At 47.6% G+C, this 27,120-nt stretch overlaps 1 protein-coding gene and 1 long non-coding RNA gene across 3 annotated transcripts in view; one reads left to right on the plus strand and one right to left on the minus strand.

Moving 5' to 3' along the window:
* Positions 1-25,290, plus strand: part of NIPAL3 (NIPA like domain containing 3) — a 54,345-nt gene extending 29,055 nt beyond the window's left edge. Inside the window, exons 5-11 of one of the 2 annotated variants that reach the window (XM_086328428.1) lie at positions 4,047-4,192; positions 7,646-7,742; positions 11,328-11,463; positions 13,715-13,803; positions 15,526-15,589; positions 17,326-17,420; positions 21,324-21,616. In XM_086328428.1, the coding sequence (XP_086184554.1) occupies positions 4,047-4,192; positions 7,646-7,742; positions 11,328-11,463; positions 13,715-13,803; positions 15,526-15,589; positions 17,326-17,420; positions 21,324-21,523 (827 nt within the window). In that variant the 3' untranslated portion in view covers positions 21,524-21,616. Of the gene's footprint in view, positions 1-4,046; positions 4,193-7,645; positions 7,743-11,327; positions 11,464-13,714; positions 13,804-15,525; positions 15,590-17,325; positions 17,421-21,323 lie in introns of both variants that reach the window. The other variant, XM_086328424.1, reaches the window with a different exon arrangement.
* Positions 10,696-12,496, minus strand: LOC147377401 (uncharacterized). Its single transcript, XR_015137599.1, has 2 exons — positions 12,364-12,496; positions 10,696-11,989 (listed from the first exon to the last, which is right to left on the minus strand). It is a non-coding gene; the product is annotated as an uncharacterized LOC147377401 (long non-coding RNA).
* Positions 25,291-27,120: the final 1,830 nt, after the last annotated feature.

A 27,120-nucleotide genomic window follows, 5' to 3' on the forward strand; every position in this document is an offset into this window, starting at 1 on the left:
TGGGCTGAGGGCCCTAGGCATTTGCATTCTTACAAAGCTCCCCAGGATGAAGTATATTTGTCTGCAACTTGCTTTGGAATATATCCAAAAATAACCTGGCTTGAAGAATGAGTGGAGGGATGAAGAAAATGGATCAATAGCCGATAGAGCAAGTATAAGAAAATGTCAATTTAGAATCTTGCTGTGGGACTATGAATGCTTCCTATACAACTCTTTCAACTTTTCCGTGTGTCTGAAAGTTTCTAAATACAAAACGTCAGGGAGAAGAAACTCCCAAGACGCTGCAGACATACAGCCAGGTTTGAGAACCACTGTTCTGAATCATTGGTGACGAGTAAGAGCAAGACTGGAAGAGGAGGTGGAAAAAGAAAAGAATCTAACTCTGGAAAAAGCAGAGCTACTGTTCAGAAAGCTAGTCAGGGCTATCGTTTTTCCAGTAGCCATGTATGGATGTGAGAGTTGGACTATAAAGAAAGCTGAGCGCTGAAGAATTGATGCTTTTGAACTGTGGTGTTGGAGAAGACTCTTGAGAGTCCCTTGGACCACGAGGAGATCCAATCAGTGCATCCTAAAGGAAATCAGTCCTGAATATTCAATGGAAGGACTGATGTTGAAGCTGAAACTCCAATACTTTGGCCACCTGATGTGAAGAACTGACTCACTGGAAAAGACCTTGATGCTGGGAAAGATTGAAGGCAGGAGGAGAAGGGGATGACAGAGGATGAGATGGTTGGATGGCATCACCGACTCAATGGACATGAGTCTGAGTAAACTCCGTCAGTTGGTGATGGACAGGGAAGCCTGGTGTGCTGAAGTCCATGGGGTCGCAAAGAGTCAGACACAATTGAGCGACTGAACTGAGCTGAACTGAACTGTTCAGCAAATAAACCACGCTGCAAAGACTCAGAATGATTTGTAGTAATTCTGAGAAGGAGAGGGGTGGGGCTGGGCTGATTCAGAGACCAGTGTAAAGGTTTGTGTCCCTTCCAGGGTCAGTCTAGGTGGTCCTGGAATGAGCAGCACACCCTATGTGAATTGGAAAAAGATGCCCCTCTGGCCATCTGTAGTTCTGTGGGCACCTGCCTTGGTGAGCAGAGCTTGGGCTAGATTTTAGCCCTCCTCGCTGCCATTGTGCAGTGAGCAACCTGCACAGTTGTGTGTGGCCACCCTGCTTAAAGTTCCATGAAATTCAGCAAACATTCACCCAGTGCTAGTCCTTTGCTGGACAATGCAGGCATATTGATGAGTGAGACCTGTCCCTGCCTGCAGAGAACTTAAAGAAATAGGCTTGCACAGAACTTACCCTGTTGAGTTTAACCATGGCTGCTTCATTTGCTGAGCAATTTAGTGACTAGTTTTTTTTTAACACCTTTTGAGGCCTAGAATGAAAATCAGTTCAGTTCAGTCGCTCAGTCATGTCCGACTCTTTGTGACCCCATGAATCACAGCACACCGGGCCTCCCTGTCCATCACCAACTCCCGGAGTTCACTCAAACTCATGTCCATCAAGTCGGTGATGCCATCCATCCGTCTCATCCTCTGTCATCCCCTTCTCCTGCCCCCAATCCCTCTCAGCATCAGAGTTTTTTCCAATGAGTCAACTCTTCACATCAGGTGGCCAAAGTATTGGAGTTTCAGCTTTAGCATCAGTCCTTCCAATGAACACCCAGGACTGATCTCCTTTAGGATGGACTGGTTGGATCTCCTTGCAGTCCAAGGGATTCTCAAGAGTCTTCTCCAACACCACAGTTCAAAAGCATCAATTCTTTGGTGCTCAGCTTTCTTCAAAGTCCAAATCTCACGTCCATACATGACCACTGGAAAAACCATAGCCTTGAGTAGACAGACCTTTGTTGGCAAAGTAATATCTCTGCTTTTTAATATGCTATCTAGGTTGGTCATAACTTTCCTTCCAAGGAGTAAGCATTGAAAATAAAGGACATTTAATGTGGTATCACATTTCCTAGATATGGTAGAATGGAACTGCTGCTGCTGCTGCTAAGTCGCTTCAGTCATGTCCAACTCTGTGCGACCCCATAGACAGCAGCCCACCAGGCTCCCCCGTCCCTGGGGTTCTCCAGGCAAGAACACTGGAGTGGGTTGCCATTTCCTTCTCCAATGCATGAAAGTGAAAAGTGAAAGTGAAGTCGCTCAGTCGTGCCCGACTCTTCACGACCCCATGAACTGCAGCCTACCAGGCTCCTCCGTCCATGGGATTTTCCAGGCAAGAGTACTGGAGTGGGGTGCCATCACCTTCTCCGGGTAGAATGGAACAGGTATAGTTATTTCTATCACAGAAAAATCCAGAGGCCTGTGGTCACCATATGTGCAGCTCAAAAGTCATAGCCCTTTTCAGCTTGCCTGGAGCTGGGCTCCCTCAACCTCGGAAGCTTTTCAGCAACCCCACAGGGTTCAGCCAGAGTGTGACAGGACCCTGGGGAAGAGTCAGGAGACTCTGGACGTTCACCCAGGAGCATGCCTCCTGGGCCACCAACAGTCTCTGACAAGTCTGCGGAGCAGTGCTGATGGTACTTAGATAGTTCCCTGGGAGTAGTTCAAACAGCCAACTGGGAGAGGATTAGACAGTTTTTAAAAAATTGTCTGTGTTCATGCAAGATTGTGTTTGTGAGATTCTTCTGTATCTCGGCCTGTGGTGGTAGTTCCTTCAGTCTCACTGCTATATGTTGGTCTGCGTGTGAATAGGACACAATTTATCATTTCTACTGTTGATGGCATTTAAGCAGTCTCCAGTCTTGCATTATAATAAATCATGTTGCCATGAAAATTTCTGTGCCTGTCATTTGGAAAACATAGGCTCTGAAGGCTTGCTTTTGAGAGTTATATATATATATATTTTTTTTTTTTTAAATCTCGCCCATCTAGCTTTAGAATGTTCCTTATAAAATACACGTTAAACCAGAGCACAATACCAAAACAACTAGAATGAAGAAGAAAAAATATGCAGTTTTACTCATACTGTACTGGTGGGAGTGGAAGTTGGGGTACAGCTACTTTGGAAAACCATGACAATACCTACTAAACTGAACATCTGCATGTCCTGGGACCCAGGAATTCCGCTCCTAGTTTTATGCCCAACAGAAGTACATGCATTTGTTTTCCAAATGCCATGCACAGGAACATCATAGCAACATGATTTGTTATAACCCAAAACTGGAGACTACTTAAATGCCCATCAACAGTAAAAATGATAAATTGTGTCCTATTCACACGTGGGCCACCATGCAGCAGTGAGAATGAAGAAACTATCACCACAGGCCAGGATACAGATGAACCTCACAAACATAATCTTGCAAGAACACAGGCACGAGAAAACACAGTGTATGATTCTATCGATATAAAGTGCAAACCCAGGCAAACGATCAGTGCCGGCAGAAGTCAAAGTGTCACCCTGGGGTGGAGTCTACTGACGGGAAGGGGACACAAAGTGAGGATTTGGGGGTCCTGCTAACATTCCTTTTATCCACCTGGGTGCTGGTGACATGGTGAGTTCACTTTGTAAAAATTCATCCAGCACTTTTTGTTATGCATGCTCTACCTCATTAAAATTTTTTTTCATGTTAAATGTTATTTTTTTAAATGACATTCATGGAGATATCAGAGAAGGCAATGGCACCCCACTCCAGTACTCTTGCCTGGAAAATCCCATGGACAGAGAAGCCTGGTGGGCTGCAGTCCATGAGGTCACTAAGAGTTGGACACGACTGAGCGACTTCACTTTATTTTTTCACTTTCATGCATTGGAGAAGGCAATGGCAACCCACTCCAGTGTTCTTGCCTGGAGAATCCCAGGGACGGGGGAGCCTGGTGGGCTGCCGTCTATGGGGTCACACAGAGTCGGACACGACTGAAGCAACTTAGCAGCAGCAGCAGCAGCAGCATGGAGATATTCTCTCTTTTTTTTTTTTTTTAAGTAAAGAAAAACCGAAAATTCAGAGAACAGCAGGTCCTCATGTGTTGCCCCAGAGGCACGTGCTGGCCTGGCCAATGGCTGCAGTGAGCCATGCGACACCTCCTTCTCCCTGCAGGGCGCTACATCTTATCCTTCGTTGGCTGCGGTCTGGCCATCGTGGGTACCTACTTGCTGGTGACATTCGGACCCAACAGTCATGAGAAGATGACAGGCGATAACATCATCAGGCACCTCGTGAGCTGGCCTTTTCTCCTGTACATGGTACGAGAAATTCCGGTCCTTCCACCTGAGGTGGTGGGTGTGGGGATGGAGTCCTAGAAACCGAAAACCTGAATTCCCAGCAAGACGGGGTTCACGGGCATCATGCAGTATTTCACAGCACTGAACACCATGCTCGCGGGAGTATGTCGTTCCCGGTCAAGTGTTTTCTTTTTTCCCCACTGTGTCCTGAGTGATGTCTAAAACTGCATGTATAATATGACAACTTGATTTTTTAGAGGTATTTGTAGGTCTGTACCATATCTGTAAAATAATGGACAGAAAAACCAAAACTCCATGAGTAGTTGTCTCTGGGAGATGGAATTATGCTTGTGTTTTTTATTTTGTCTTTGTCTTTACATATCGCTACATTGAGCGTTTAAAACAGTTAAGGTAAGAAAAAAAAGTTAAAATTGTAAGCAGTTATTTCTCTTTGGCCAGTATCACACAGCTGATAGAAGCTGATAGAAAAATGAGAGACAATGGGAACTTTATTTCCTAAACCCCCAACTGGAGCTCAGTCCTCTGCTCCAGTTACATCCTGGTTGGGTCTATGAGTAGACTAAACAAGGACATTCAAGGTATTTGATAAAGCTACTGGTATATTCCTGCTCCATGCATGGCACCACGTTAAATGTTTTTTAGTATATTATCTGTCACCAAAAATAATCAATAAACCAAGAGTTTTATGTGAGCTAGACTATGGACCATAGCCCTGGAGACAGCCTCTCAGGTCACACTGAGGATCTGCTCTGGGGAAGCCTGGTTTTCAGCACAATTTTGTATCTTGTCAGGTCAAAGAACATTAAACAAGTCAAAGATGTGCTCTTTCAAGTTAAAAAAACAGATCAGCAAACAGCAAGTCCGTCTGTCCATGGTACCTGGGGAGGGAATCTTATCATCGAAGGGGTAGCAGAAAAGAAGGCATTTAATTTTTTTTAACATGAACATTCTTTACTTCTGGTCAGTGTTCCCTTTTCTTTCATAATTAAAGCAGACATACGATGCGTGTAACAAGCTGTTTTAGTTAGCATAATATTTTGAGTTAAACCGTGTATAAACCAGAACGACTTCCCCAGACCTCAGGATGTGAAAATGTGTTTCATCACCTCTCAGATTCCCTCAACAGTCCTATAACACAGGCGTTCTTCTCTCCATTTTATGGACTAGAAAACTGGATCTCAGGGTTAGGAGGTTTCCCAGAGTCCCCTGAGGGCAGAGCTGGGCCCGAAGCCTGCCTGCCTGGCCTTGCGTGTCACCACAGCCTGCTGACCACGGCATTCACTGGTGTTGCCTCAGCTGCCTGTGCCTGCTTCAGAGGCCCCAAGCGTCCTTTCCCCTCAGATTTCCCACAAATCAGAGGACTTAACGTTTCTGCAAGGTTGGGGCTGTGTTATCTCCAGACCGCCACCGGCCCCAGCGTTGACCCGGTGGGCCTAGAAAAGTGTCTGCCGGGCAGAGCCAGACACCCACCTTTTCAGGAAACGCTTGACCTCAGAACACAGACTTTTCTTTACAGAGTCCTGGGCTCGAGTCCATTCCTTACTGTGTAGCCATTACCAAGGCCCTTGGCCACGTGTTCTGCCTCCTTCTCTGTAAATCAGCGGATCCCTGGACCTGCAGTGGTTGTCGGGAGAGACACAGATGGTGTGGGAACCACCTGGCCCGTGACTAATGCTCAGTGACCCATTCAGTTTATCTTCCTCCATCATGACTGTGAGGCAGCTGGAGGAATTTGGCCAAATCAAATTCAATAAATGAGTGTCTGCTCTGTGGCAGACACTGTGGATATAAAAACTAAATGAGACATACTCACAGAACTCGTGGTCTATCAGGAGGCAGCAGCGCATACACAGTCAGCTCGCACTAGGATGCCAAGTGCTCTCCCGGAATGCATTCAAGCATCATGAAAATGGTGGGGAAACTGGCCCCACCCCTACCCCCAGCCAGAATCCACACCCGTCAGTTGGAAGTACTGAGGAATAACTGTGCATCTGCTTGATGGTGTATTTTGCAACAATGAAAGATAATTATGACAACTTCATAAAACATGAAAATTGTTTATGTAACTAAAAATGGCCCAGCACAAAATTGGGCTTGGACGGTGATGACAAGTAGATAAAACAGGTATTCACTGTGACAAAGACAGGAGGACACAGGAAAATGAAAGCTGCTGTGTTTTGTGGTCTCATAATTATGAGGAATTTTTAAAAATGGTTTTCTTCTTACAATGCCGATTAATATTTCCGTATTGGTTTTTATGGTAAACAAACTCCGGTGGGAGGTCAAGGCAGGCAAATGGAGCTGAGCTGTTGTTTTAGTTTTGCTAAACTAAAGCCCAGTGACGCTGGGCTTGCTTCACTCCCTGGAAGAGTATTGCCAGTGTCTGGACCTTTTTAAGGAGTGGAAAGGATAAGTTGTTGCTGCAAGGGCGGGGAACTTCTCAAACTTTAGAGTTCTCTAATTTTACATTTTCTGGTAGGATTCTTTGCTTGTAGCCCACGAGGCTCCTCTGTCCATGGAGTTCTCCAGGCAAGAATACAGGAGTGGGTAGCCATTCCCTTCTCCAGGGAATCTTCCAGACCCAGGGACTGAACCTGGGGAGCATCTTCTGAACACAAGGCACAGGGCTGCAGGCAGCATAGCCTAGTGGGAAAGCTCGTGTGTCCTGGAGCCAAACTGTCCGGGTTCGAACCCCATTTGCTAGCTTGGGATTGCAGTAGTATCTGCTTCCTAGAATTATGGCGCTGATTTAACGAGTTGAGTGAGTAAAGATAACATGCTTAGAAGACAGCCAGGCAGGTTCATGAGCTCGTTAAGCATAGGCTGTGATCATGGCCCTGTGAGTTAGGAATTATTGTCATTATCCCCATTTCACAGAGGCGGTAACTGAGGTTCAGAGAACTTAAGTGGCCTGCCCAAGGTCACCCGGCTAGTTTAGAAGGAGGTCCAAGCTCAGAACCGGGCCTCCCTGACTCCAGATGTCCTCTCCTTCCAACTCTGCCAAGCGGCACACAGTAGTGGCCTGGTTAGCGAGCGACTGGTATATATAGACCTACGTACTTTACCGAAGAGCTCTTCTCAGCAGACAAGCGTCTCCCTCTGTGACCGGCTCCCCAGTTTCAGTGGGCGTTACCATGGAGCAGTGAAGGGGGTCACCAGCCCAGCCTGGTGAACCTTGACCATCCAGGACAAGGTGGACGTGAGGCTGGCACAGCACCCTCAGAGCCCCCCGACGAGGTGGACTCCCCCGCAGGGGGGGGGTTAGAGGGACTCAGCGTTCCCTGCTTCCCTGCAGGATGTCTAGCAGGGCTCTGGGAAATGTTTCGATTCTCTTTCCACACGGAGGGCCTGCAGCTGGTGCGGTCCGCAGCATAAGCTCCAGCCCAGCCCACCAGCGTCTCCTGGTCTTGCCCATCGCCCCCCGCTGACCTCCCCTCTTGCTGTTCTCCGCAGCTCGTGGAGATCATTCTCTTCTGCCTGCTGCTGTACTTCTACAAGGAGAGGAACGCCAATAACATCGTGGTGATTCTCCTCTTGGTGGCCTTACTCGGTAAGTGAGGGTCCGGGTGGTTGAGTTTTGCCACTTCCCTGGTGGCTCAGACGGTAAAGCATCTGCCTACAATGCGGGAGACCCGGGTTCGATCCCTGGGTCAGGAAGAGCCTTTGAAGAAGGAAATGGCAACCCACTCCAGTACTCTTGCCTGGAAAATCCCATGGACGGCGGAGCCTGGTAGGCTACAGTCCATGGGGTCGAAAAGATTCGGACACGACTAAACCACTTCACTTTCTTTTCTTTTTCTTTAAGTAGCACCAAAAGGAAATAATGGGTTTTGTTTACTGAGCTGCGGGCCGCTGGACCCAGGAGCTGCTGGAGGCCGGCTCAGGCTGGTCCCTCTGCATCAGAGGCTACCAGGGCTGGGTTCCTGCTAACCGGACACAGACCTTGTTAGTTTCTTTTTTTTTTTTTAATTTATTTTTTTTTAATTGGAGGATAATTGCTTTACAATATTGTGTTGGTGTCTGCCATGCATCAGCATGTATCAGCCATAGGTATACATCTGTCCCCTCCCTCTAGAACCTCCATTCCACCCCTCTAGGTGGTCACAGAGCCCTAGTTTGAGTTCCCTGAGTCATATAGCAAATTCCCACTGGCTATCTATGGGCCTTGTCAGTTTCTTCGTTAGGGTTAGGGTTGGGGTTCAGTGTTCGGTGTTCTTGCTCAAATACCGAGTCTCCTAAGTGCCAGGAGAGGTGCTGCAAACTAGCTAGAGCAGTGAGCCAGACAGACCCCCCCTCTGCTCAGGCTGCTGTTATTCTAAAGGGAGGAGAATGACAGTAAGTGAGCTGACAAATGTATAAACAGTGTTAAGTTTGAGCAGTGACAATTAACAGTGACAAAGAAGAAAGCAGAGTAAGGGTGGAGGGGGCGACTGGAAATTAATTCAGAGAAGTCAGGGGTGAAGCGGGCTCCAATGGCGGAGTCCCTAAGGATGCTTGTAAGACCTGTCAAAGGTGAAGACTTAACTCTGGATTTAAAGGCAAGAATTGATTTCGATTTCTCTCTCTCTCTCTCTTTTTTTCCTTTTAGAGGCACAGTGGGTACAGTGGGGGAAATGGCTCCTAAATCAGACTGGGGTGAGGCTCTCAGCCCGCATAGGGTTAGAGCTGCTAAGAGGAGCCGTGAGAAGCACCCCTTCCTCCTGGGGAGGGAAAAGTGGATGCCGCCCCACCACTGCCTCCTAGGGACTGTGTGTCAGCCACTTGGTCCCCTAAACATGGGCCTCAGAGAACACCCAGATCTCAGGGCCAGGAAGGGGGTCAAACAAGGTGAGCGCTGATCCCCAGTGTCCTGTCGAGAGCGAGTCCACTCCAGTAGCAGGCCGTAGACCACGAAGATCTGAGTCATTGTTTGATAGGGTTCCACTGTTTCTTCTTTAACAGCTTTGTGCATGCTGAATCGCTTCAGTCATGTCCGACTGTTTGCCCATGGACTGTAGCCCACCAGGCTCCTCTGTCCATGGAATTCTCCAGGCAAGAATACTGGAGTAGGTTGCAATACCCTCCTCCAAGGGATCTTTCCAACCCAGGGATCGAACCCACATCTCTTCTGTATCCTGCATTGGCAGGCGGCTTCTCTACCACCGGTGACCACCTGGGAGGCCCTTAAACAGCTTTACAGAGATCTTATTTGCAGACCATAAAGTTCACCTGTTCAAAGTGTATAGTTCAGTGATTTTTAGTATATTCACAAAGGATGTAACATCATCATAATTGAGTTTTAGAATGTTTTTGTAGTCCCTCAAAAGAAACACCATGCCCGCTGGCAGTCACTCCTCATCTTCCCATCCTCCGAGCCCATGGAAGTGGAAGTAGAAAGTGAAGTCGCTCAGTCGTGTCCAACTCTTTGCGACCCCATGGACTGTAGCATGCCAGGCTCCTCTCTATCCATGAAATTCTCCAGGCAAGATTACTGGAGTGGGTTGCCATTTCCTTTTCCAGGGTATCTTCCCGACCCAGGGATCAAACCTGGTTCTCCTGCACTGCAGGCAGACTCTTTACCGTCTGAGCTACCAGGGAAGCCCATGGCCAGTCACTAATGTACTTACTGTCTCTATGGATTTGCCTTTCTGGACATACTATATAAGTGGAATCATACACCCTGTGGCCATTTGTTACTGGCCTCTTTCACTGAGCATCGTGTTCGAAAGGATTCATTCCTGTTGTAGCATGACTCAGGGGCCCATTCCTTGATGATTTTGTTTGCAAAGTGGGTTGGAACATCATGGTCCCAAACCTTCTCTCTTGGTGAATCAGAAGACCAGAGATTACCGAGGCATGTTGGCCAGTTCCCTTCTGTCCCCTCCTCACTAACAAGGGCAGTCTGGAGGAAGTGCTTATGTAAACTGGCTGCTGACAATTGAAAACTGCAGCCTAAGTAGCTGCTTGCTGCTAAATCACTTCAGTCGTGTCCGACTCTGTGTGACCCCATAGACGGCAGCTCATCAGGCTCCCCCGTCCCTGGGATTCTCCAGGCAAGAACACTGGAGTGGGTTGCCATTTCCTTCTCCAGTGCATGAAAGTGAAAAGTGAAAGTGAAGTCGCTCAGTCGTGTCTGACTCTTAGCGACCCCATGGACTGCAGCCCACCAGGCTCCTCCATCCATGGGATATTCCAGGCAAGAGTACTGGAGTGGGGTGCCATTGCCTTCTCTGCTAAGTAGCTGAGGGGCCACCAAAAGTCACCATGCGTGATGGGCTGTTGGCAGGAGAAGGCAAAATGTGCAGAAGCTGAGAAAACAGGAAAGCAGAGCATTACAGCCAGGACAAGGACCTTTAGTTGTACCATACTTGGGAGCTTCTTTTGACTCCTGCTATGGCAGGGGAATCTGATAGTTTAGAGTGAGAGGTCATTTCTGCAGTGCTGGGTAAAGCAGTGGGCTCTACAGTGAGGTGAGCAAGACAGTCCACTGGGCGTATGGGAAGAAAAAAGTATTCAAACCGGTATTCATTTTTATCTTCACCTTTTAAGTGAAGGACATATGTTTCCTGCGTATGTTTTATAATATACATACTATAAAAGCCCAGAGTTAACTTGACTCTAATTTTAAAATAAATAAGCATACATATTTGAAAAGTATATACATATGCGTAGGGGTGTGCATTCTAAAACCTCTAGTCTAGGGAAATGTTTTTAAAAATACAACTGGTTAAGCATTTTAAAAGACCGAAAAGGGACTTCCCTGGCATTCCAGTGGCTAAGACTCCACGCTCCCAGTGCTAGGGACCCGGGTTCGATCTCTGGTCAGGGAACTAGATCATACATGCAGGCAGCTAAGACCTGGGAGGCCAAATAAACACATAAAAATAAAATTTAAAAAAGACCGAAAAAGCTCTTTACGCATTTTCCCTGTGATTGCCTTGAGGTCGTGTTCCAGACCCGGCGCCGCCGCTCTAGGGTTCCATGTGGACTCACTGCCCTTTTTTGGTTGAGTTCAGAAGGGACATTTGGAAATACCTGTTGGGGCTGTGCTTGCCTAGCTGCTTCCACGGGAGAGCACAGAAGACCTTCTCACTGTGTGAATCACGGGCTAGGCTCTGCCCTGCGGTTCCCACATGTCCTTGTTAACCTTCCGCAGGCTCCATGACTGTGGTGACGGTGAAGGCTGTGGCCGGGATGCTGGTCTTGTCCATACAGGGGAACCTGCAGCTCGACTACCCCATCTTCTACGTGATGTTCGTGTGCATGGTGGCGACCGCCATCTATCAAGCCGCGTGAGTTGCAGAGTCTTTTTTCCCTGGGCCTCCCCACAAAGGTCTCTTCCAGCTTCTGGGTCCTATCACGGTTGTTTTTGAAGCTGTAGGGAAGGGAGAACATTCACAGGCAGCCTGTCACCAGGGTTTGGCATCCACTGTGGAGCGAGAAGTTTCGCTCATTTGCTGAGTTATATGGAGGGCCTTTTGTGCCACTTGAAAAGCCTCGAGTGGGTGTGTTTTCCTCTGTGCCTCAAAAATGTGAGACCTGCACGATCCGAGTCAGCCTCCCTTCCCACCTGGACCGAGACGGATGCCCGTTTCAAGGCTCTCCAGAAGGAGCTGTGCCATCCCCAAGAGGCATTTGTTTGTGATCCAAGAAAGAGCAAGCAGTTGTTATTTCTTGTCCTCAAGAAATCTGTCCAAGTAGAAGAACAAGATGACAGTTTCTCCCTCAAAAGCAGGAGTTCTGAGGGTGGGAGGCCTGGGCCTCGTTCACGTTTGAGACCGGTGACCAGCAGAGAGCCTGGGTGGGTACGTGGCGGATCTGCGTGGGGACAGAGGGTGGACAGTGCAGGACTCAGTATGGTGTGTGTGGCAGGTCAGGCGCCAGACTCCAGCTGCTGGGGCTCACCATCCCCCCACAGCGCCTTGGGGGAGCAATCGGGGTGACCGCCGCTGCCCAGGTGCTCTGCTCTCACTGCCTTCCCACAAGCTTGAGTTCATTTGGCCCCCACAACAATGAGGTCATCCTCATTTTGCACATAAGGAACTGCAAGCGTCCAGAAAGTGGTGGAGCTGAGAGTGAACCCAGCCATCTGGCTCCCTCCCCTTCCCTTGCCCCTCACCCCTCTGCCCTAAGCCCCCTCCTCTAAGCTTCTCTAAGACAAAGAGTCCTCGTCTACAGATGAGAATACCCACGTGCATGGGTGCTCAGTCATTCAGTCTTGACCAGCTCTTTGTGACCTCATAGACTGCAGCACGCCAGGCTCCTCTGTCCATGGAATCTTCCAGGAAAGAATATTGCAGTGGGGTGCCATGTCCTACTCCAGGAAATCGTCCTGACCCAGGGATCAAACCCACGTCTCCTGCATCCCTGCTTTCCAGGCGGATTCTTTACCACTGTGCCACCTGGGAAGCCAAACCATAGCTTCTTTTATGATTTTTGTTACTATTATTATGCCAGTTATTATTTTGTTACTATTATTATGCCAATTATTAAGATGTTACAGAAAAGCCCGAATGAACTTTTTGATCACGTCATGACTATGCTTAGTCCTCCTACGGTGATTCTGGTCATCATCCCTGAGCCCCTGCCCAGTGTAAGGCTCTGTGCTGTGTCCTCCAAGGGTTACAGAGATGACCGGGAGGCTTCTCACTCATGCAGTCAGCACACGTTCCCCGACACCTGCTGTGTACTAGGCCTGTGCTGGGCCTTCTGCACACAGAGGTGTGAGCGGCAGTCACTGAACTCAAGGCGCTCACAGCTCTGGTGGGGGGACAGCTTGGTAAACAGATGATTACAGTGGGTAGGAGGTGTATTTTGGTGTAAGCAACTTTGCAATAATAACCACAATGCTAGGCAGTACAGTTACAATTCAGTCGCTTAGTCGTGTCCGACTCTTTGCAATCCCATACCGCAGCATGCCAGGCCTCCCTGTTCATCACCAACTCCCAGAGCTTGCTCAAACTCACGTCCTTTGAGTCGGTGATGCCATCGAATCATCTCATCCTCTGTCGTCCCCTGCAGAGAATGGACAAAAAATATACTCCTAAATAACAGAGAGTTTTTTGTAGATGGAGAGATGGGGAATGACTCTAATTTCCTCTCTCCTTTTTCTTATATTTATCTCAGTGACTGTTGAATTAAGAAAACTTGTTTAAAAAAATTAATGACAGCACAAGGAAGTTAATGATAAGTGCTCCAAGAGTTTCTTGGCATGTTTAAGGGATCAGGAATGGCTTTTTAGTGGGTTGGGAATGCAGGTCACACAGAGGCGAGGAGAAGGGCATTGCAGTGATGAGAACCATGTGGGCAGAGGTGCTGGAAGGAGAAGGGGGTGAGCTTCAGGCTGTGTGTCCAGGGGAGGAATGGGAGCTAAGTGTGGACCCCAGCTCGGGAGGCACACGAGGCTGGCATCTTCGTAAACCCGCAGAATGCCCCTTCGTGCCTTGTCTTCGTTCTTCACGCCTAGCCTGCAGTCACTGGCTTTGTCCTCTGCCCTCTGACATCCCCCCACAGCCCGCTGACTAGAGCTCTTTTGTGTTGAAGGTTTTTAGGTCAAGCCTCACAGATGTATGACTCCTCTCTGATCGCCAGTGTGGGCTACATTCTGTCCACCACCGTGGCCATCACAGCAGGTGAGCATGCGGTCGCCAGATTTCTGTCTTCCGCCTCGACAGCAGGTTTGTTACCCTGGGGTCGGGGGAGAGAGCACCACCTCCGTCAGAAGGCCAATTCTGCTGAGCTGTTCTGCCCGTCACAGTTGTAGATGGTCTCATGGGAAAAGAGAGACCTGGGTTTTCACCACAGCACAGACACAGAGCTGTGTGGCTCTGGGAAAATCACTTCACCTCTCTGAGCCTCAGTTCCACATTCATAAAATGGAATACTTTCCTCCTAGAATTGAAATATGAACGTGTTAGTTGCTCACTCAAATCCGACTCTTTGCGACCCCATGGACTATAGCCTGATAGGCTCCTCTGTGTCCATGGAATTCTCTAGGCAAGAATACTGGACTGGGTAGCCATTCTCTTCTCCAGGAGATCTTCCCCACCCAGGGATCGAACCAGGGCTCCTGCACTGCAGGCAGATTCTTTACTGTCTGAGCCACCAGGGAAGCCTAGAATTGAAATATGTATAGTCCAAATGTCCCTTACTTTGTACTGCTTGTGCCAGGTTTTATTAATAATTTTTACCCTCATCTGCTAATTCCACAGCCCCCACTGGCCAAGTGACCACATATTTCCTCTATATAATTTTTAGAGATCATTTATATATATATATACACACACACACACACACACAATTTTATATATACATATAAAACAAGTACTCAATAAGTGATTTTCATTATTACACTCCGCTTTTCTTCTATTTCACCTCCATATTTTTGTTTCTTTTTCTTTCTGAGGTGGCTTCAGAGGCTAAAGACGTATCAGAGTTTGTTGTTTGTAAGAAGCAGTGGTGACTAAACTTTTCAGAGTAAAAAGACCAGTAAGAGCCAGTGTGCCTCCCCTTGCGGAAGGCCCAGCGGTACAGCCGTCTGCTTTGCCCTGCAGTATGTTCAACTGGTGCCCAGACCTTGCTTACAGAGATCAGGATAGGAGGGCATACAGCCTGCCAAGCCTGCGCCATGAGCGGGACCAGGGATTGAGTAGGGCTTGATCCAGAGCAGCTGGAAAGCTAACCTCATGTGGATCCCGTGGAAGTTTCAGTCATGGTCAATGACTTCAGTCCAGGCAAGGTTGAAAGGAATATGAACACCGTGGTTGAGCTGGGAGTCTAGCGGGAGCTCTGGGTGCAGCAAGAGGCGAGCAGGGTGGGGGAGTAAGGGGGTGCAGAGTGGTGAGATGAGTCCAGACTGACGCCGGCTGCAGGGTGAGGACAGCAGGCCCTTGGCACTTCCACGCCACAGGGCGTGACATCTGCCAACCGCATGAGGCTGGAAAGCTCCAATGGCTTAACCACAAAGCCTTGGTTTTCCATCTTAAGAAAGATGAGGGAGAAGAGTTGCATAAAAACTGCTAAGTAAGGTTCTTGGCTCATAGTGTCATGTCACGGGGGGATGCTGGGTGAAGGGTACGCGGGAACTCTGTGCTGTTCCTTTACATCTGTTACTAATACTATTTCAAAAGAAAAAGAAAACAAAGTGGAGGTAAGAGGGACGGAAGGAGAGGAAAGGACAATCTGTTCTCCCAAAGGGCTTTTGGTCCACTCTTCAATACCTTAGCGGGCGCAGGCCTGGTATGTTGGGTCCCTTTGGTTTCCTGCAGGGAGGGCAGGCCACCAAATGCTAGGCAGACTGGCCAGCAGGTGATCTGAAAAGAGCTCACTTGTATTTTCCACTCTTCGCTGCTCAGGCGCCGTCTTCTACCTGGACTTCCTCGGGCAGGACGTGCTGCACGTTTGCATGTTTGCACTGGGGTGAGTCCTGTCCTGCCCCCCCCTGCCCCCGTATTGCAGGCAGGTTGCCCCTCTCCCCACACCCCTGCTCCAGCCTCTAAGCCAGTCCCTTCGAGCCAGAGGAACAGCTGGCAGTGGGAGCTTTGTCCCCAGAGGTGAGCGTTTCGCCCCCTAAAGCGTTTTATTTTTCCTCACTTCTCTTTTGGGCTTTCATCTCCTTGTCATTTCGAACACATCACATTTTGACCCGTGAAAAGACTCTCAGCCTCACCTCCGATCAAAGAAATGCATATTGAAAAAGAATTTTAATAAAAAGAAATACAGATCGAAGCTACACAGAAAAGTGAAGTCGCTCAGTCGTGTCCGACTCTCTGCGACCCTGTGGACTGTAGCCTCCAGGCTCCTCCATCCATGGGATTTTCTAGTCAAGAGTACTGGAGCAGGCTGCCATTTCCTCTCCAGGGAATCTTCCTGACCCAGGGATCGAACCCAGGTCTCCCACATTGCAGGCAGATGCTTTACCATCTGAGCCACCAGGGAAGCCCCAAGATGCCCACAACACGCCACGGTTTTGCAAGATCTAACAGGATGGGTAATTTCACACGTTGGTGAGAGGAGGAGACCAGCTCTCTGCCACAGTGAGAAGTTCTTTGATGTGGGAGGACAGTTTGGCAATGTCAGCAATGCTTTTTTCTTTTTAATTTTCAGTTGGAGGATAATTGCTTTACAATGTGTGTTAGTTGCTATTGTACAACAGTGTAAATCCCTTCCCTCTTGAGCCTCCCTTCCACCACCACGCCCCTCCCACCCCTCTAGGCCATCACAGAGCCCTGAGCTGAGCTCTCTGTGCTGCACAACGGCTTCCCACCAGCTATTTATTTTACACACGGTGGTAGCCTATATATGTCAATGCTACTCTCTCAGTTAGTGAGATGTTTAAGTGAGCATGCCTCTTGTTGCAGTTTTCCATTTCTAATCATTTATCTCGGAAAAGTAATTGAAATGGGGCATAAAGGCACATGTATAAGGGTGTTTATTCATTTTGAAATCAATGGTATACACACATAATTGAAAGCAACCTAAATGCCCATCAGTAAAATACAAGTTAAATAAATCACACTGGGGTGGGGAGGATAGAAATGACTCCTCTGTTGACCTGGGTGGTGATCCCACAAGTGTGTGCACAGGCAAGATTCACTGAGCTCCACATTTCAAGACTGTGCATTTTGTTGCATGTAAATTATACCTCAACTTTTAGAAAGTGTGCTTGTTTATCTAAATTCTGGAGAAAAGAACAAAACAAAATGAAAAGACTGGAGACTCTGGAAGAATATACACCTATGTTGTGGACTGGGGTTTGTACAGGGACTTTGCAGTTTTTACTTTCTCTATTCCTGTACTGGTTGAATTTAGGCTATAAAGAAATTTTTAATTAAAAAAAAAACAACAACAACACACTTTTAAAGGCAGAGGACTGAGATGCAGGGTAAGTGGAGGTGAAGAATTGTGAGGGTTTGGCCCAAGAGAACCTGGTTTGTTCTGATTGAGGCTTGTGTGGGCCACACGGCCTGTGGGTATTCACCTCCCATTTGCTCTCTGCTGATCCCAGGCCTGGCCACTTCTCAGGGCCATTCAGCAATGAATCCCGCTCTGCAGCTTGAACCCACCTTGTCCCTTTCTCCCATTACCTGTGTTTGAGTGCATCCCTCCAGCCTCACTCTGGCCTTGCTTCTCTTCCTCCCTCGTGTGTTCGCCAGGTGCCTCATCGCGTTCTTGGGCGTCTTCTTAATCACACGGAATAGGAAGAAGGCCATTCCCTTCGAGCCCTATATTTCCATGGATGCCATGCCAGGTAACGTCAAATCCCACGTGTCTAGCTGGCCAGCCCATCCGCATAGAATGACTGCTACTTTCTATTTAAAAAGAGACAGCCGGCCTCTGGGTTTGGTTACAGGGAAGATGTGCTGTGCTATTATGGTGTGACCGTCTCTCTCTCTTTTTTGTTTTTAGTTTTTTGTTTAATCTCGGTTTGCAAAAGAGGAGGCAATGGCTAAGGCACCTCGATTGGTTTTGAGCACATCTTGTCAGTTGTCATGTCTGCTGGGGGATCTTTTAAAGACCATCCTGATTCACCCTGGGTATAATTATGACCCCCAGTACGAGACTTCCTGCCTACAAAAGGAAAAATCCATTCATCTCAGTGGAATGGAATGATCAGAGAGGGGAAGGAAAACAGGATGATTGAAATTCAAATACCGTAACTTCATTCCTCAGGTTCACATGGAAGTAGATTGTTCTGGAAAGCCTAATACCACAGGGAGCTCAGGGTTCACACCAAGAAGCACACGTTCACACAGGAGGAACGTAAATGTACGAATCAGCCGAATACTGCACAGAAGGGAGTGGTAGGGCTTTGGAAAACTGGACAGTCCTTTCCAGCCTCAGGGGATTCAGGTGAGACGTTTAGGATGTTGGCCCAGCCCCGTCCAGATTTGCTGGTCTCAATTCGGGATGCAAGTGACCACTAGCTTTCACACTTTAACTCAAATTTAATTTTTATTTTAGATATAAGAGATGGAACACTCTCCAAAACATAATCTCCCACCCTCCGTTAAGACAGTCTCATGAACAAAATACAATTGCAATGATGGTACAGAATACTCCCTAATAAAGCACTTGTGAGGCAGGCATGTGCTCAGGGCTGACCGAGGTGCCCCTGATCTAATTGGCCCAGGATTTATGTGTCTACTTTTTATATTATTTCCTCATCTCTTGCTATTAAGCTGTTGTCTGTTGTTCTTGCTGTTACCAGCCTGCCTGTTAATAGCAACTCTGTGTCAATCTTCTCATTTGACCCAAGTTGTGCAAATTGCATATAAAATTAAAATAAATAAGCTCTGAGTTGGGGCCTTAAGGTTTCTCCTAGGAGTTAAATGCATGAGCTTTGGTGCATGGACCTTTGAAACATCTAATCTGGCTGCTCAGATGCCTTTTTTGCTTACTTCCTTGTTTCTCGGCTGTGTTCCGGATAGATGAGGGCGCTGGATAGCTGAATTCCAGATAGGTGAGGTGTCAACTCTGTGTGTGTGTGTGTGTGTGTGTGTGTGTGTGTGTGTGTAAGTGTGTGTATGTACATGTGTGTTTGTGTGTTTTAAACCGTGTATGTGTATACATCTATATAAGTATCTGCATATGCATATATACCAGATGTGTTTTCTGGTAGAAGATAGAAGGTAACCTAAGGTAATCGTAGATATCCACATTCTGTGATCTGTTTGTGGGTGTGGCTCTCGCTTTCTCTTTGTGCCTCATGACCTGTGGGAAGTTGGATGTTGGAGAAAGGAGACCCTGCCCTCCTGCCATGGCATGTCAGGACTGAGTAGGCCTGGGTTCTGTACTATGAGGTGGAGCATGGGCTTGGAGTTCAGATGACCTGGATCCAAATCCCATCTCCCGTATCTCAGTGGGATAGTACGTTAAAGGTCCCTTGCACAATGTTTGGGATATGGTAGATGCCTGGTTCAATTTCACTTTACTTTTGCTTTAAAAAAAACTTTGAAATTTCCAAACCTTTGTTTGACCTGATGCCAGGTAGAACAAGAAGAAAACCCTTAAACAGAGTTTCCTTTCCAGCTGCTTGGTTTCCCTGGTCAGCATCAGGACCTTCCTGGCTTTTGGTCTCACCAGATTGACATCTTCACAACCAACCAGTAGCCACCATTCAAGAGGAATTCAAGTTCCAGAGATTCAGTCTATGTCACAGTTGTGAGAGGCTTTAAATAATTCCAGAACCTGCAAGACTTCTAGAAAATGAGAAGGAGAAAAACAGTCCCTGACAGCAAGGAACTGGCCTGGCTCTCATGGTTGGGCCTTGGGGCTCCTGGTTGAACATAGACCATTTCACAGAACTTCAGCGTCAGACGAGGATGTTCTGTGACCATGTTGGATCAAAACACAAACAGGACCACACCACTGTCACGTCCAAACACAGACAAAACATGAACATTGTCTGGACGATAAAGACCAACCATCCACCTAACATGAATGACTCCTGGTTCTTTACCAATCACAGTTTTAGTCTCCATCTCGTCTTCTTTCCTTCTAGATAAAAATCATTAAGATCCCCATTTATAGAATTAGCCCCACTTCCTGACAACATCTAATCCAAAGCAAAGCCCTGCTTCCTAAAACCCTCCTAACATCACCCTTCCCAACCCTGATCCTATAATAGTTTCTTTTTGATACCCATTTACTGAAACAGTTCCCCGTGTTATACATCTCCTTCACTGCCATGAGTCAAGAAACCCAAATGTGTTAGACTGTACTTGTATTCCTGGTAGGTTTGGGCTGGAGAGCATTGACAAAGCTAAACTCTGCCTGTGAAGCCAACTCCCTTCTCTGAGAAATAGGCATCCCCTCATCTCCTCCAATTTCCTCCCCAAAATCCAAACTACACACTTTCAACTGTACCCTTCAAATTCTCATCAGCCAGGGCTTATGTGGGTGAAGGCAAAGGGCCTCCCACAGGCCAGGACTTCCCAGGCTGTTTGTAGAATAGGTGAAGAGCAAGGGCTTTGGTGTCAGACCCCAGCTCTATCTCTCATAGCTGTGTGTCCTTGGGCAAGTTACTTCACCTCTCTGAATCTGTGTTCTTACCCATAAAAGGAGGATAGTAGCATATTTCTGTCCTAGGATTTGGGGGGACTGAGGTCTGTAGGGAGCCCAGACAGCAGTCTGGTTAAGGGCATAGGCTTCAGAATTTAAACCACTGAATCTGAACCCTAGAACTTCCACTTACTAGCTTGTGACCTCAGGCAATCTCCTTAACCTCCAACTGCCTCATTTTCCTAAATAAATAGTTGTGAGAATCAAATGAGAGAAAACTTTATAACGTTATAACATTATGATGTCTGCCACCAACTAAATGCTCAGCCCCTTTATATAATGCCAGTAACATTATTGCTCTTATTGTTACTGTTTAAAGCACTTAGCCCAGTGCATCAGGCATAAGAAGCAGTCAGATGTCAGCTGTTATTATCATCATAGTTTCATGGGAAGCAATTTGCATTCAGAATTTTTATTACTTAACCAAGGGGCAAGATAATTTAAAGTGTCTTAATTCCCTCCCAGGAAAAAGAATTGGCCTCAGAGGAGGCCAGGTCCCACCTGACTAGGGGAATTATAGAGTACATTTAAAGGAATTAACAACTAAGATATTTGCCCTCAAATAAAAGTAGAAATTCAATATCAATGTGCCCAGAAGTAATAAGAAAAACCACACCTGACCCTGTATGTGGATCAGGAATGATAATGTCAAAACTCTCCCTCTGAGCATCATGATATCTGTGTGTCACGTATCTGTGACACAAAAGTTATCTTCTTAACAGTATAATGAAATTTTTCTGGATCCTGATCTAAATCAGCAGTAAAGTGTGGCATCTACCACGTTCAAAGCACAGTGCTGGTTCCCCTCTGTCCCAGACATTCCCACCTCCTTCAAAGCCAACCAGTGGTTCCTCTTGACAGTGGCTGGCCTGTGTGCATATTTCCTGAAGATTCATCCCTTGTTGCTTAGCAACTGTAGTATTTCTAGTGTGTATTTATGGGTGTTCTTTTTTTCAATCTAAAGCATTCAGGAAATTGACAATGCACACGATTAGCTCCTGAGCACCATAGTTAGTCCATGATGGGATAGACCCAGCCTCCTTTGGCTCCCTTATCACATAATGATTTGGGGGGATGGATTTTGTTTCAGGTATGCAAAACATGCATGACAAGGGGATGACCGTCCAGCCTGACCTCAAAGCTTCTTTTTCTTACGGGGCCCTGGAAAACAACGACAACATTTCTGAGATCTACGCTCCTGCCACACTGCCCGTCATGCAGGAAGAACATGGCTCCAGAAACGCCTCTGGGGTTCCCTACCGCGTCCTGGAACACACCAAGAAGGAGTGAGCTCGCCTTGAAGGAGACCCCTTTCCTCTATTCACAGCTGCTCAAGCGGTACTGACGGTGGTTCAATCCTTAATTCTAAAACTTGCCTTTCAAGTCTTTTTTTTTTTAATCCACGAACTCTGTAGACGAGCATCTCGAAAAGCCTTTGCCTCAGACAAAGAGTAGATTACCTTGGTCCTGGAAATTTCAAATGATGAGGCTGGGAGTGGGGGGATGAAAGCAGTGTTCTAGGGAGGCAGGACAGTTCAGCCTCTGCCTGCTTTAGCCCAAGCAGACTTGGAAAGCCTTCCTCATCCGCGGATGGTACCTGGGCTTTCCCAGGCATGACCAAGGGTGGCCATGTTCTTCAGAGCTAAAGCCAGGCAGAGATTCTGCCCCTACTTTCCAAATCCACTGAAAGGCTGGAAAGCTCTAGATCTAGTCTTCCCTCACCTCATGTGCAGCACCGATCTCTACCCACCTCCCTCTTGAGTCTGTACTTGTGATAACCTTCGTGTCACCTTCTCGTGGCATGGTGAGCCAGCCCCGGCTGTTACATTCTGTCACTCACCGGTAAGGAGTTCACATCTGCTTTCTGAGTGTCTGTGCCTCTCCAGGGAAGATGTGCTTGATGTGTTTGTACTGGGTTCTTTCTGGAAACTAATTTGATTCTGGTTCTGCTGCTTATTTTTTGCCCTCAAGGGAACTGAGAAATTAAGAGAAGGGAAAGAATAAGAAAGAGTAGGAGTGATGAGACTTCAGCCCTTAAAGGAAGAAAAATCCCTTTTCATTTGACAAGAGGTGACTGCATCACTTATCAAAGGACAGACAGACAATCTGGGTGTTTTGTGTTGTATTTTCCTGTACACCAGTGCCCTCTGGGAAAACTAGGGGGGTGGAGCGGGGAGGTGCTTATTTTAGAGACAGCCTTGCTCACTTCTCCTCCATCCTCTCCTGTATTGATCGACTAACCAAGCTTGAGTCATTGGCTAACTTCCTTGGGGTCAATAGACTCTTTGGGTCCCCATACACATACATCCTTGAGAAGCAGGAATTCTCAGAAATGGGGCTGCTGCCGGCTGGCTGCATACACAGCTGTCTTCCCTTAGGCTGACTTCTGAGAATAGCAGCTAAAGTTCTGTAAACTTTAATGAGAGTAAGGATCCCTTAGGGAATTTATTTAAAATGCAGACTCCCACACCCCAACCTCAGATTAAGTGGGACTGGGACCAGGCCCAAGCGTTGCATTCTTGGGACTTTCCTGGTGGTCCAGCGGTGAAGACTCCACACTTTCAATACAGGGGGCACAGGTTGGATCCCTGGTCCAGGAACTAAGATCCCACAAGCCGAGTCGCGCAGCCAAAAAAAAAGAGTCTGCGTTCTGAACTGGCAGCGTAGGTGATTTTGAGGCTGGTAATCCAAGTATCACACACCTTAAAAGTCTAATAACTGAGAGAGCCAGTCTGCTAAAATCCTGACACCCCCACACCCAACCCACCCCCCGGTGGAAAGCTGGAACTATCATTCCTTGTTTCCTCTTGGGGGTGCATTTGGCAGGCTCAATAATCCCCATAGGATCCGTGGCATTTCTCCATCCAGTGATTACCTCTTAGAACTGCACTTCCTGCTTCTCTAGGCAGCCTTGAGCTAACAGGCAAGATAACAGTGTTAACAGACCAGTGTTGATAGATCATTAACCTTTATGGATTGTGCTTAATACCGATTTAGTACCTTGTCTTTGAAGCTGGTGTTTGTTGCCTGGGATAACCAGTTCTGTATTGTGTCTTACATGCCCAGGAAGGCAACAGACAATGGCTTTTTTTTCCCCTTTAGGATAGGTATCAACTCAGTTCAACAATGTTTGTGAGACACTGATTATATGTTAAACATTTGGACGGTGAGGGCTACAAATAATAAGACCTGATTTCTGCCCTCCAAGCCAGCAGCAAGAGACACAAATATGTGGTCAACTATGACAGGGCAGGCCGAGTGTGATAGCGGACCACAGAAAATGACAGTTACGGAGGCCCGCTAAAGGCAGGCCCTGAGCCCAGAACTGGGTATTCAGGATTGGAGATGATTTTGGCTAGACTCCCTGGTGGGTGGCAAATCTAGCTAAGATTTGAGCAAAACGTAGCCAGTAAAGTGATCACCCCCAGGCAGGGGGGCCAACATTTGCAAAGGCACAGAGATGGGTTGGGGTGGGGGCAAAGGAAGAGCCAGGGTAGGTGATGGGAGATTAGCCTGCAAAGATCAGCAGTAAGAGGTAGAATCATGGAGAAACTTGAAGGCCTGGCTGAGGAGTTTAAAGCGTATCCTAGAGAACACAGGAGCCACTGATGGTTCATGAGGGCGAGAACGGCAGATTGGAAAGGAGGCTTTATGCAGAGCAGAGGAAGAATTGGAAGGGGTGATAAAAGTCAGTGTTCCAGGTCAGGCTGCGCGCCTGCAAAACAAAACACAAAAGGGGAATTAAAATCCCTTTTCACTGCTACTCATATTTTCCCGATGATGTTTCCAGTGTGGGTCGTGGACCAGGAAGGGATGTGAGGGTGGAGTGGATGGAAGAAAGGTAAGCAAGGAGGCCATTTAAATGTGTCGGACCCAGGTGATCAGCCGGCACCTTGTAGCCCCCAGCCTCACACTGTCATCTGCCCTTTGTTTGGTGACGTCTTTTGGAGTCAGGCAGGAGTGACGAATGGATACAAGCGCGCTGTAATCCTCGGTCAGCCGACGATCGTGGGTTCAGCGCCACCCGGGAGCTGCTGCTGGAGCCTGGGCAGCATCTGCCTCCAGGTTTAGGATAACAGCATCATCTTACGAGGCGGAGTACAGGAGGGCTGGGCAGAGCTGCTGCTGGAGTGGAAGCCAGGGGAGGTCACGTGGTCCCAGGAAGAACAGCTGATGTGGAGCCATGGCACCCAGAATTCTGACTGTGGTCTTGGGCTGGCATCTCCCAGTCTATGTGCCGAGTGTAAATGGACTGTTTGCCGGTGACCAATAAGCAGCACTTGCTGTTAGGATGGGGGACAAGGACATCCATTTTCCATCCGCAGCCCTGATTCTTTGTTTCTCTCGTGGTCCTCACATCCCCAAACCCTCTCAAAGGCTCCAAGCAACGTGACATGTCCCAGCAGCATCCCGTTCCCTGCCACCAGCACGTAAGGCAAGGTCACCAAACTTGGGTTTCAACTTTCCAGTTGTTCTCCAGCTTCCTCTGCCCGCCCCACTCCGTCCCCCTCTCCTAAAGACTGGGATTCTGGAGTCCCTACTCAGACATCAACATCAGTTCACAGATGGGCACCTGCAGCTTTTAAAGAGAGCTTAGCCCCACTCCACCGGCCCCCCACCCCTCCCATGGAGCTGCAGGTCTGAAGATGCCATCACATGAAGCCTCAGGTGGTGGGAGGGTTTTGCAGGGTGGAACTGGATGCTGGGTAGGCGAGGGTGAATCGACCTCTCTCCGTCGCTTTGCTGGTGGAAACCAAGCAGCTGGATGGCACAGCGTGGCGACGAGATGCCCAGCAGGGTGGTGTTGGGGAACCTCCAACCTGCAGCCTTGCGAATCCCAAATCCGGTCCCACACTGGCTGGTAGGCGTACTGATTCTACTGTGTTTCTCTGAGAAGTTGTGTAAGTGAAGTCACCTTAGACTATATTCTATGGGGATGCTCACATTTTGTTAATTTAATGACTAATGTATGGCATGTTCTTATTTTTCAAAAAGATGTGTGCTAGGTACAAATAACATTATGAAGTGGTATTTAATTAAAAACAAAATCCACATGACACCTGTTGGGTTTGGGTCTTTCATTTGATTAATACTTTCTAGAGTTGCCTGCCTCAGTGCTGTCCAGCAAAACTTCCTGCCGTGACAGAGATGTTCTGTGTCTGCTGCCCAAACGGCAGCCACTATCCACATGTGGCTATGAAGCATTTAGATGTGGGGATGAAACCTAGGAATTGGGTTTTTCATTTGATTTAAATTCAGTTCCCTGAAATATCCCCATATATAGCTAGTAGCCACTGTAGGAACAGTGCAGATCTAGAGGTGCCCAGGATTGCAGTTAAGGATGAATTAAGCACTTTTTTTTTTTTTTGTAGTGGTGAAGAGTATGGACTCTATGGCCACTCTGCTTGGGTTTGGTTCTTGGCTCCACTACTTATTAGCTGTGTGGTACTGAACAAGTTGGTTAAATTTTTGTGCCCCATATGTAATACCAGGATAGTAACAGTAGCTTTCTAAGGGTTATTATGAGGATTAGGTGAAGTAATAGATGTAAAGTCTTAAAACTATGTCCAGCACTCTGGACATAGTACACTCTCCATCAGGACACTATATTACACTGACCAGTGGTTTTCCTGTTTACTTATTCACTTCGGGGTGGTGGTTTAGCCGCTAAATTGTGTTTGACTCTTTGTGATACCATGGACTGTAGCCCGCCAGGTTTTCTGTCCATGGATTTCCCAGGCAAGAATACTGCAGTGGGTAGTCATTCCCTTCTCCAGGGGATCTTCCTGACCCAGGAATTGAACTCCAGTCTCCTGCTTGGCAGGTGGACTCTTTACCACTGAGCCACCTGGGAAGCCTTATTCCCTTTGAAATTGTATAGTGAACACTTGCGACTTTTCTTAGGTAATTCCAAGCACATGTGTCTTTCTTCATTCTGTTTCCAATCTGTAAGGCAGGTGTGGACTAGTGCCTAAACGTTTATATCTGCGCACACACAGAATAATGTGTACCCATATATTTAACAAGCACTTATATGGCACAATGGAGAAGGCAATGGCACCCCACTCCAGTACTCTTGCCTGGAAAATCCCATGGATGGAGGAGTCTGGTGGGCTGCAGTCCATGGGGTCGCAAAGAGTCAGACACGACTGAGCGACTTCACTTTCACTTTTCACTTTCATGCATTGGAGAAGGAAATGGCAACCCACTCCAGTGTTCTTGCCTGGAGAATCCCAGGGACGGGGGAGCCTGGTAGATTGCCGTCTATGGGGTCACACAGAGTCGGACATGACTGAAGCGACTTAGCAGCAGCAGCAGCAGTATATGGCACAAACTATACTAAGACCTCATGTACATCTCAATTATTTTTTATAACAATTCCATGAGGTAACTTTTAATATTATCCCCATTTTACAGATGAAGAAACTGAGACTCAGGTCATATAACCGGTAAGTAGTAGAACCAGGATTTGAGGCCAGAACTGCCTCCAAAACTTGAGCTCTCTACCCCTCTGCTGCACTGCCTTTCCTGCCGTGTGGTTGGCTTCCACGGGGTAAGGCCCACCACATGTTAGGATTTCACATCTGAAATGAAGGATGAACAGTCTCGCTGAAGGATACAGACTTACGGAACAGAAGCTCATCACCTGAGTCTCTCAGGATCACAATGGCAATGTCGCCCATGGCAGGGACACGGCAGTAAAATTCAGAACAGGGCAGTGGGAGGATTTTAGAATTCTCCATGAGTCTCAGACTTTCTGATCTCATAAAACAGTTCAATTTAAAAATAGAGATTGGGGAATTCCCTGGAGGTCCAGTGGTTAGGACTGCAGTTTCACTGCTGAAGGCCCGGGTTTGATCCCTAGTTGGGGACCTAGGATCCTACAA

This window comes from Bos grunniens, chromosome 2 (genome assembly GCF_055505025.1).
Source record: "Bos grunniens cultivar Pamir isolate PY7600 chromosome 2, Bosgru_T2T1.0, whole genome shotgun sequence".
NCBI lineage: Eukaryota > Metazoa > Chordata > Mammalia > Artiodactyla > Bovidae > Bos > Bos grunniens.